Source organism: Epinephelus moara, chromosome 11 (genome assembly GCF_006386435.1).
Source record: "Epinephelus moara isolate mb chromosome 11, YSFRI_EMoa_1.0, whole genome shotgun sequence".
Lineage (NCBI taxonomy): Eukaryota > Metazoa > Chordata > Actinopteri > Perciformes > Serranidae > Epinephelus > Epinephelus moara.
This window is the reverse complement of record NC_065516.1, coordinates 32,826,337-32,837,798: the sequence shown is the minus strand read 5'-3', so window position 1 is coordinate 32,837,798 and position 11,462 is coordinate 32,826,337. Positions and strand designations below refer to the sequence as shown.

At 43.9% G+C, this 11,462-nt stretch overlaps 1 protein-coding gene across 8 annotated transcripts in view; it reads right to left on the bottom strand.

Annotated features, from left to right (window-relative positions):
- Window positions 1–310: 310 nt before the first annotated feature.
- LOC126398118 (microtubule-associated protein 4) overlaps window positions 311–11,462 on the bottom strand; it is a 162,049-nt gene continuing 150,897 nt past the window's right edge. For 6 of the 8 annotated variants that reach the window (XM_050057334.1, XM_050057342.1, XM_050057338.1 and 3 more), the window contains 5 exons: window positions 8,978–9,070; window positions 8,022–8,103; window positions 6,627–6,739; window positions 889–1,081; window positions 484–631 (listed from right to left, as the gene is read on the bottom strand). In XM_050057334.1, coding sequence (XP_049913291.1) covers window positions 624–631; window positions 889–1,081; window positions 6,627–6,739; window positions 8,022–8,103; window positions 8,978–9,070 — 489 coding nt within the window. In that variant the 3' untranslated portion in view covers window positions 484–623. The other 2 variants (XM_050057335.1, XM_050057337.1) reach the window with 2 other exon arrangements.

Genomic DNA, 11,462 nt, shown 5'->3' with positions numbered 1-11,462 from the left:
TCCTTCCACATAGATTCCCAAGCTTAGTCTATACCGTCACGTCATGATGATGAGCTCAGATGTGAGAGAAGAGGCAAGATAACATGATACTAGAGCTGCAGAACTATTGGATGATTCAAAGAATTTGCAATGACAGATTTAAGATAAATGGGGCTCTGCAGGGTTTAATGGGGACAAAAAAGGTAAAGATCCCTTTAAGGAGCTGCTGTCCTCCCCCTGGACCTCCCCCTGAAGATGCAGCGAGGAGGGGGCAGAGGGGGAGCCGACGCAGCCTGCAGAAGCCAACGGTTCGATGAGCGAGACGCTGCGAGGAGTCGGGTGTTGCTGGCGGAGGTTTTGGTGTAGAGAGTGGGAGGAACCGTACGGGTGGGGTCTGTTGTCGTCTTGGGGGGCTGGCCAGGTGATGATGTCGGCGCCGTGGTCCGTGCGAGAGCGAGCATTCTCGCGGAAGTTGAGCTTGAAACACTCAATCTGCAGCAGAAAGGTTGAAAGAAAGGGGCAGAGAAGAGGGAGGAGGGAGACAGGGAGAAAGAAAAAAATATAGACAGGAGAAGTTTGGGAGGGGCAGGAGGTGGCGTTGGGGGGGGGGGGGTTGAGATGAGGAGGGCAGAGGGATAGTAGAATTAGATGCCTGCAAGATAAGAAGTCAAGAGATGATGGTGTGATCAGGCGCTTTGGACGGCAGACAACATGATGAATACAGCACACACACAGATACAGGTTCACACAAAGACAATTTATCTCAGCCCCACACGGTGTTCATACTTTGACTGCACGGTGTGCTATTTTTCAGATGTTACCCAGCAACAGGATATCGCTGGCATTACTGGCTTTTCCCATGCATCTCCTCCGCAAATCCGGATGTGTCTGGCACACACACAAACTTACTTGTCTCTGGGATGCGTGAGTCCAGAGCCTGGGGCTCCCGGAGGCCCTCACTATCACAGGGAGCCCCCTCCTTCAGCCCATTCTCCTGGGCAGCAGGGCTCCCTGCCTGCCCTGGCTCGGAGCCTGGGGCCGGGGCCTCGGTGCCACTCAGGGGAGTCCCATTCCCCTCTGTTGTCTCCTGGCCCCCCTCAGCCTAGAAAAACATAGCAGGGCGTGTCAATCGGTGGGGATGGGGATGAAACAAGCTGGCTCCAAATCTCATATCACTACAGTCTGTATGTAGTTACACACAAATGATTCAGGTAGACAGTCTGTGTTTGCAAAACTCTCACGGAGCAGATGTTTTAGACATAAAAAGATTTGGAGCCAGACTCAGGTGGAGAGTGATGGAACTACAAAAAAATCATAACTGAACACTCACATGAGAGCAGTGATAGAAAGAAAATGGTAAATTCAAGCACATCAGATACAAAAAAGCAGATGCAAAGTGTAAAATGTGTAGAAATTATACTTTTCCTGAAGCACAAACCCTTGTGTGTGATGTCATATGTGTAAGAATGCTTTAATTCTATTATCCTACCTCGGAGGAAGTGAATGCAAAAAGACCTCAGGAGTTGTTACTTGTCATAGAAACACAAATGTCTTATTATATCAAATCAAAACCAAGGAGAAACCTGGATGGGTTTATACTTCACACACAAGACGTTACAGCTGTGGAGACGGAAACACCCTCAATACATCACTTGGACTCACTTTATAAAATCATGCTTCATTCAGCAGACTCATCAGACAGGCTTAAAGGACGAGGCTGGCAGGATTATATATATTCACTGATTTCTTAATTTCAACAAATCCCATCCAGTCCGTCTTTTCTATGGATCTTAGTCTCTGTCTGTGGCATTAGCTCCTACTGAGAACCAATGGGTTTCGTCTGTACAACAAGGGGTCATTACTAGCTTCATTTTTTTTTAAGATTATTTATTGGTCTTTTTGCCTGTATTGGATATTGGAGAGGGCTGCAGAACGTTGCCTTTGTATATATGACGGCTGCTCTACCCACTGAGCCTCTGGATGCTCCACTAGTTTCATTTTAAAAAGGCAACGGTCACTCAAACGGGAGGAAAATGTGTATGTGTTGGGGACTATTTTCAGCAGCAGATTCATCCACATTTGAGCATTTAGGGCAGCAGGAAGATGTAAGTGGGACTGTGTCTAAATAAACTACAGTGTGCGTGTGTTCATGAAGGAACACGTCACCCAATGCAAACAGTGTGACTCCTTCCAGAGCTCTGAATCCGCTCACTTTACTCAGATCAAACTGAGTGATTTGTCTGGCATTGTGACATGAAACAGTGGTTTCTGAGTTAAAATGCAAAACGACGACGTCCCCTGGGGGGATTAATGATTAGCTAATCAGCGCCACGGGCGGGACTAACACTGTTGTCACGCTGTTGTCAAGTGGTGTGCCAGAACCAATGAGAGGACAGACTCTGCTATCGAGGCTGTCCTAAATCAACGTGTCTTGTCAATATACCAAATCAGCGTGACGTCACACTATAACAACAACAATCCAGGTGGAGAACTAGCAATTCATTTCAACTGCAGAGATGTGTGAAATCAGCAAAAGTTTCATTTTCAGCCGTAACTGTAACGTTTAAATATATAAATAGTTAAACACTGTGGTCTGAACTATCTGACATTTCTGTTGTGCTTATTTTATGTACTACTACTATTGCTGTGGACGGGGGCGCAGCAAAATATTTTTTAGCCACCTAAAGAAAAATCATCATGAATTTACGTGTCACTACCGTAAAACTTCAATTAGTAGCCCAGGCTATTATTTGCTTAAATCACTGAACTCAACAGGCTCATATTAGGGACAGGCCTTTCTTCTACATAAAACTGTCGCTCGGCAAAGACGGGACATAGGATCAAATCGTTAACTCATTGAAAATCTCACTGGATATTTGAGGAATGGTCACATACTCTGACTTTATGACAGCTTCGGAAGAAGGGAGTCACCACTTGTTTTTTCATCATGCTGGTAAATCTGAATGACTTAAGGTCTTCTCTGGTGCTCATGGTTTCAGTAAAAGTAAATTAACCGAGCTAAAGATGTGTAGCATCTCCATATTGGCAAAAGCTTAAACTAACTAATGTTAGCTCAAGTGGGTAGTCAACAATCCGGTTTTATACATCCAAAGACCTTCTATAACAATGAACTGCTTGGTGACCAGGCTTCTAATTGAGACAGGCCTTTATTTGTCAAGAAGGTACAGGTAATGTAGCATACACTTGAACCGATATTAAAAACTAACCAATCGAGGCAGCGCTTGCTCAGTGTAATTTTATGTGGGGAAAGGTACCGGCGTGCTCAATGGATGTAAGATCAGATTGGGGAATTTGGAGGCCAGGTCGACGCCTTGAGCTCTTTGTTCCATTCCTGGGGTCATTCCTGAGCAGTTTTTGTGGTGGGGCTGCTGCCATCAGGGAGTGTCGTCGCCATGAGGGGGTGTATGGGTCTGTAATGGTGTTTGGGTGGGTGGTGCGTGTCAAGTGGCATCTACATGAATTCCAGGACTCAAGGTTCCTCAGAAGAACACTGCACTGTAACAAGATGATCAATGTTATTCACTTCACCAGTCAGTGGTTTAATGTTTTGGCTGATCGGTGTAAACGGACCATCAGCTGGAGACTCATGACAGTGACACACGATGAGACAGCGAGCGGGTCATTGGGTTTCTGTAAGCCTGCACAGTTCTGCAGTACGACATGAGATATTGTACACATGGTGTCTTTCCAACAAAAACCAATGAAAGTCGGAGCATGTTTAAAAGCCCTTAAAAACAGACTTCAGGTATCAAACAGCAAAAGGCTCTCGCAGACAGGCTATTATTATGTGAAGGATATTTTTAGCCGTCCGTCTGATTATGCATCTCTGAGTGTGCAGATGATGACTGGGTGTGGAAAACAGGAAGTGAAGATGTGAGTGAAGGATGGGATCATGCAGTGATCATGAAACATAGATGAGCTGGAGTAGGCTGAGGGGACAGGTGACATCACTTCATCTCTTCCTTTTATAAGTTTGCAGGCCCATGATCCCCCACAATAACCCGACCCGTACTTTGGTTACTTAAGTCCTTTTCTTAAAGTTTATATTTCTGTATTTTACAAATCCATGAGCATCATCCACTGTCTGTATCCCTATCTTCTCCCATGCTCTCTAAATGTGTTGGACGGAGCTGAGCTGAGTTTTGCCCTGCGGGGAGACGTCCAGTTTCACAACAGAAGGAAGAAAGGTCAGGAGAAAGGGAGCTGATTGCAGGTGCGGAGGGTTTGAGATGGTTCAGGTTGCTGCAGATGGTTCATGACAGGCTGTCATCATCATCGTCAGTGACAGCAACATTTAGATTATGAACTCCAGTCATGCTCCAGAAGTCTTGCACAGACAATTGCTTAAATGGTAACTTCAAAACAAGTGTGAGAGCAGTGTTTCACTGCCCTCTCCGATCTAAGCTTTAAAGTCCGGCTCTAAAAACATACTTTGTCAAACTATCGGACTTTTGCTAAGAGTGTAACAAAATTATAAGAGGTTTGAATATGTCTCATTTCTGTATTTGTTTTTTTTCCTCTGTGATCTTCCTACTGGTTCAAAGTGGGCGGGGCACAGATGAAAAAAGGCAATGTCACAGACTTTGTTGCACCAATCAGTTCTCAGCAACATTTGAATCAGAACATAATGACAGTTGTTGGGTTTGATCACTGTCAACTGAGTTTTTGTGCATTAAACACTTCAATATCTAAAGATTAGTAACTTATTTAGTCATGAATGAATGTTATAGGGCAGTGGTTCCCAACTGGTCCAGCCACAGGGTCCAGATTTCTTCTTAGTCATTAGTTCAAGGTCCACACAGTTTAATAAACTCGGCATCATACTTGCGTTTGGCCATGTCGTCGAGCTAGTTTGCTGTCTCTGTCAAGTAGCTGTCCGTTAGTCACTCACTCTACAGCAGGGCACGGCACTCCAAAATGAAATCTTCGTGCCGAAAATTCACTGTACTTCACCATAAAGTGTGTTTTTTACACACTTGACACGTTCCTGAGTCACTTGTCGTCCATTCAGAATGGACCTGTGACCCACTTTTGGAGCACGACCCACCAGCTGAGAACCACTGCTATAGAGAGACACCAAGGCCTGATTCATGGTAAGGTGCTCGACAATTTTAATGAGTGTCGGTTCACAGAAATTAAAGAGCTGCGCAACGATTTGTAATTTATGCTCCAGTGAAAGGTTTCAGTCGTCTCCATGGCAACCACACACTATCCTCCAGCTGGTTTGTTTAGTAACATCTGAGAAGACAAAGGGAGCGCAAGAAAAAGAGGTGCTCAGTGCATCCGCTGAACCAAAGAAGGCAGCGACAGGGTGATTATGTTTTGGTCCAACAACTGTGGCACATGGAAGAGACCTGACCCCACGTTGCTCACGCCAGCACACGTGAAACTCCAGTAGCCTGTTAAGCCCAGTTCAGACCAAAGATTCACGACAGGATGAAACTGTTTAAGAACGTTACAGAGAAAGGCAACGTCGTACCAGTCATTTAGAACTGAAGAAGCTTCTTGGATGAGAGGCGAAACGTCTTCAAGAAACGCAAGCAAGTCCAGTTGCCTACGATATAGCACTTACGGTTACAGAGAAAAGTTGCAGTGGTGTGAACTGGCCGTCTAAAGCTCGTTTTGTTTCAGTTTTCCACCGTTTCATCACCACTACAAATGCATCTGTAGCCAGTATCTCACTGTCACTATCGTCATTCATATTTTAAGAAGCTACAAATTATATTCAGCCACAAAATAAGTCTGAAAAGCTGCAAATCAGAACCAAAGTACAGAGTTGTTGCATAGAGATGATACACCATCTAGCTGCATTGGTGTGACCCTGCAGGTTTTTAGAACGATGCAGAACAGCGCATTGCAAGTAGCTGTTTGTTTCAACAAGTCTTGTTGCAAATCTTTGGTCTGAACTGGGCTTCACAGAGCCGCCGTGTCTACCCAATCACATTGTACGACAATATGATGGCGTCCGTGACATCAAAAAGTTTTCAGGGTGCGTGACGTGAAAGGAAAATGAAAGCAGCACTTCTTTCTGTCAGCAGTGCATCATGTCTGTCGACCAACAATCATCATAAGTGTCAAGCTGTCAAACATAAATCAGGCTTAAGGCTGTTAGTGGCTTTTTAAAGAGCAGAGCAATTACTGTACTGAAGAGGGTTTTAAAAATGTTTCAGTTTAAGGATCCAGGGGTGAAATTTGGACTCTGATGACGCTCAAAAATCGACTGCTCTCATCTGAACACATTGGATCAATTGCATTTAATAATGAAGGTGAGTCATGTGATACACACTTTGTTGCCATCACAACTAACTCAAGTAGGGGGCACTACAAGTAAACTGTAATTATCATTGGACACTACTCTCCAATACTTGTAATCTGAAATGACATTTTGACATAAGTACCTAAATTGTCATTTGCTACTGTACTGTGAGACCTGACTCATCTTCATTGTGATTGGCTGGCTCATAAAAACACTTTCAAAGAAGTTAAACAGATCTCAGTTGCAGACAGGGCACTGATCTGCAGCAACTTCCCATGAACAGGAATGTAAAAACAACAGTTTATAGTCTACAGACAGAGTAACGTTATGCACACAGACTGAAGGATGTCGTCATGCGTGATAACCTCACCTTAACGTTTCCTCCACCAGGTGAATGGCTCACATTGTCCATGGAGCTCACTTTGGACTGAGCCTTTTCCCTGAAGCTCACTTTGTGGGACTCGATCTTCACGTCCCCACCGCCTGCAGCACACATGGATAATCAGTCTGATGATCGTATATATTCGTAGACATAAGCTGAAGCAAAAAAAAGCTAATGAGCAAAATTTACGTCCACTTAAAAGTTCTTGTTTTTGCCACCGACAGGCTCAGATTGTTATTTCAAACGTGTGACATTATGGAAAGGATCCTTACAGAAACAACCCCGAAATAGCCATCCCCAAACCTACCAGATGCTATTTAAATTAACAGTAATAGTGTGTACAGAGGCAGCATATTTTCACATCTTACTGGGTGAATTAAGAGTTTATTTCAACCAAAGCAGAGTAAGGGATTGTTGAAACAGTGGAAAACAAACCAAGAAGGCTTTAATGAGTTTTATTTTGCTTTGGTCTACTTTAAATGAGGTGTGTTTTACGCTGATGAAATGGCGTCTGGTGAGTCTGCAGATAGCAATTTTGGGGCTGTTTCTGCTTCAACAAAAAGGATCTTACTCTTTAACAATAAGGTTTATATCTATGGGGATCCTTTCCACAAGTTATCAGACACTTAAAATAATAATCTGAGTGTGTCCATGGCAAAAACAAGCTGCAGCGCTCTCGCTCAATAATGGACCAATTTCAGAAATCGTTGTCAGTCATTGAACAAAAACCTTCTTGAACGTTATAACCTTTATGAAGGGCTGTTTTAGACTGCATTAATTTTCTCTAAGGTTGCTTTCAGACCTAGAGTCGTCTCCTCTGGTCTGAATCAGGGACTCATGTTGTTCCAAAGTTGTATAATCACCTAGAGTTGGTTCGTGTTCTCACGGCAGCATTTACAAGAGGACCAGATCAAATGCCTTGTGTGAGAAAGCTGCTCTTGATTGGTCAGAATTTCCATGTGGGAAAAATCCAGGAAGTAAAGCAAACGTTGAAGAAGAGTACACTTGCAAGATAAATGTGACACTTTCTAATGTCACAATGGAGGGACAACTACGCAGGTTGATTTTAGCGCTGCTTCTCACCACAAATGAACCGGACTGAGACCACCTCTTCAAGAAGGTCTCAGTCTGGTTGTTTTGGTGCGCACCTGAGTGTGATTGCTGTGTTCACACCTGCCCAAACGAACCACACTGAGGGAGCAAACAAACTTGAGTATGATTGAACCGAACCAAACAGGGCAGGTGTGAAAGCACCCTAAATGCACCTATAAACTGCCACCTCAGTGTACAAAGATAGGACCATCCGACAGCTTTTGAGCACCATGCATTTAATAATACGACAGATCAAACACAGCAGGGTCAAAACTACATTTCCCAGCTCACCAGGCTTGTGCTTGATGTTGTCCTTGGAGCCGCACTTTGATGTCACCTTACTCACGTCCACCTTCTTGTTGAGTATCTGCACCTGTCAAAAACCACACAACCCTTTTTATCACGAGTGGTTAAAACACCCTACAGGGACACAGGTTAACTGATGGTTTCATTTTTAAGGGCTGTTTCTTCTTCCGCTGCACTAAACGCCCTGTTAACACTTTGAATTACCACCATCAGGATCAGCAGTGCTCTCCAAAAGGCTGAGCTGCAGAGCACAAACTGTGAACTCCATGTTGTGACAATGACACAAAAACAAGAAGACGTGGTTGATTCCAGCCTGTAGTCATCAATCATTTTAGACGTGTGCTGTAAAGATGGCAGGAACACTCTGGTACAGTAAAAACACCAGGCACCAAAAGCAGAAGCTCAGGACAGGACATCGTTTCAGGAAACCCAAAATGCACCTTTGTGGTGATACTCTCCTCACAGAATCAGACAATCTTAGCACAGACAGAGCCAATCAGAGGGCGGTGGTGGTTGTTTGCTTGACTTTATTGTTTGTTTAGTAAGTTAGTGACAGGGCAGGACAACACAGGAAGAGATTAACGAAGCAGGGGACTGTGAAGCGGGTTCTGGGGAAGGGCTGGTACATCAGGCTTGCTAGCATGCTGTCCAATAACTCCCTCAGCTCAGGGAGAGCAGCACTGTAGCTTGACGTGAGGAGCTGCTTTGACTTTTTTAAAGGCTGAGACCTTTCACATACCGTACAGCTTACTCATGCTGGCACTGACAAGGACTGAGGACTAATTTGATTAATTAAGAATTTTTTTTTTTTGAGGAGAAAACGAGATGAAAAGATAACAGTTCATCTTTCCTCTGTTGTTTCTTTGAGCCGTTTCATCGAGTCAAATTTATTTGACTTGTTGGCTGATGCGAGCTCTGGTTGTCGGCCAGGCAGTACTTACATTCCCTCCACCAGGAACATGCTTCATATTGTCCTTGGAACCCAAGCGTGAGGAGACGTGGCTGAAGTCCAGCTTTTTGGAGACTATCTGAACCTATATGGACACAGCATAGCAGCAAGAGGGAAGAGGAGAGCAAGGGAGGGCAGGGGAGGGGAGGGGATGACACCAGAGGAGGTGAAAGGAGAAGTAAGAAGAGAGGAGACAGAAAGAAAAGATAACAGAAGAGGATAAAAAAAGGAAAGAGAAGGGGAGAAGAAGTCACCATTACAGGCAGGGTTAGAAAGGAGAGGACAGGAGGGTGGAGCGAGGTTCACCTGGGCAAAATCCAACATATTTTAACTATCTTGGGTGCGTTTGATATCTACTGCTGGGCGGTTAGGCAGTTTGAAATGTAAAGTCTTCCATGTGTTGTCATTTAGTGACAGTGACAAAAATCTAATGGGACTGGAAGGTATTCAAATGCTGTTTCACCCATGTTTGGAGAAAAGGAAAGCAGAAGCTACTGAGTGCCACACAGAAACTGGTTTTAGGGCACACACATGCAACACAACATATAAACATCTGTCCCTGTCGATGAGACTCAATGGGACCCCCACAGGATGTTACTAACACACAAGGGTACAGGTTGAGGGGATGCAAATGAAACGGGAAATTTCGATCGTCAAACACTTCATTTCCTGCATTCTGGTGACCTTTATGCATCAATTTGTGGAGGAAATGTCTTTAATTTCATCAAAATAAAAGTCCCGTCACATTCATGTTTTCATTGGTTGGGGTTGGGGGCAGGGGTGGGGGTGTCCCCTGCGTTCCCGCCCCCGAAATCTACACATATGTTAACACAGATTGACAAGTGACAAAAGCAACATTCATACTGTCGTTCACTGACAGGTTACAAACCAACAGAAAACATTTTGATCCGAGTTAGTTGTTATAACTGTGATAAAGCTCTCTGCATGTTTGTCCTTCTAAATAAGACACACACGCCCTCCACACAGTCACAGAATGGTCGGCTGTGACCGACCAGCCGGAGTCACTAGTGCAGCAATAAGGATGTGATACCTCACCAGCTTCCTGCTGATGAACACTGCCAGTTGTGTGTAGTTGGGAAGTATCACTGCAAGAGGCCCAGAGCTTTTATCCCAACATTAAACTGTTACATGGGGTCTACAGACTACAGTATTGTGTTGTAGATTAGTGTGAATGCTGACTGATTTTCATTTAAGTGACACATGACTGCTATGTGTTTACGAGTGATGGCCAAATGAAGCCTCATGAAGCATTTTCTTTATTTTCTGAGCCCACTTAGATGGCGCTTTTTGTTCAAGAAAAGGTTGAAAGATTCACTGAATAGCCTCTCTCTTTAAACCATAAGCACCATCTAGTGGGCTCAGAAAATAAAGGAAATGCTTCATGAGGCTTCATTTGGCCATCACTAGTGTTTACTACTTCAGGGCATGTCACAACTGAAAGAATCATTTGCTGCATGGACACATTTTGTGTCGATTGGACCCATTTTGGACATTTAACCTCTTACAAGCAGAAAATATATTTTAAAGGAAAAGGAATCCTCACTCTCTCATCCTCTTGGTAGAATACACAGTATATGAAGAGTAGTTTAAGGACCATAGGAGTTTTCTGTATGTTTTACCCATAGACTGTATAGTAAAGTTGGACAACATGATCACTCAGTAGAAACTGAAGCCAAAACATCTTGATTGCCCCTGGTGACTGGCTGTAGTGCTTCACACAAGCCCCGCCCCCACATGTTTGCAGATGGGACGTGGGCCAACTTAAATAATCAAAGTACACATCAAAGATGGATTTTAGGCAGTTCTTATCACACTGCTGTACGTTCAAGTGTACATTTTAGTTGGTAATTTGATGCTTTATAAGAGTCATGACATCATTGTTGACAGCCGTGTGCTCGCGATCAGGTCGGACAAATTAAGAAAAAGCATGTTGGGCAATTCGGATATTTCATTTTAAAGGCAATATCGGCCGATACCGATGGCGCGTCGATATTATCGTGCATCCCTAGGCAGCGCCCAGGTCAGGGATTCTTTGGCTTCATTTTTGTACAGTGGGAGAAAGTGGTGATTGTGTCCATCTTCATATACAATCTATGGTTTTATCCAGTGGCAACAAACAACACTTAAAAGCATGCTGCGATGTTTCCAATGTTTGTTCCTCCTAAAACTTTCTTGATTGAGTTGGATTAACCATTACACGATGCAGACTGATTTTGAAAGTGCACACTGCATTACCATACAGGTGTAACGCAACTTTACATGTCTTAAAGGGAAATTTCGGTTTATTTCAACCTGTCTCCTATCGTGCTAAATTTGTTTCAAGTGACTAGTGACATAGAAATAATAGTTAGCATGTTAGCCGTTAGCCTAGATACAGCCGGGGCGCATAGTAGCGTCAGACCTGTTAAAACGTAAGTGAACGGGCAACCTTCAAGTGCAAAGTTAGTCCACTAAAC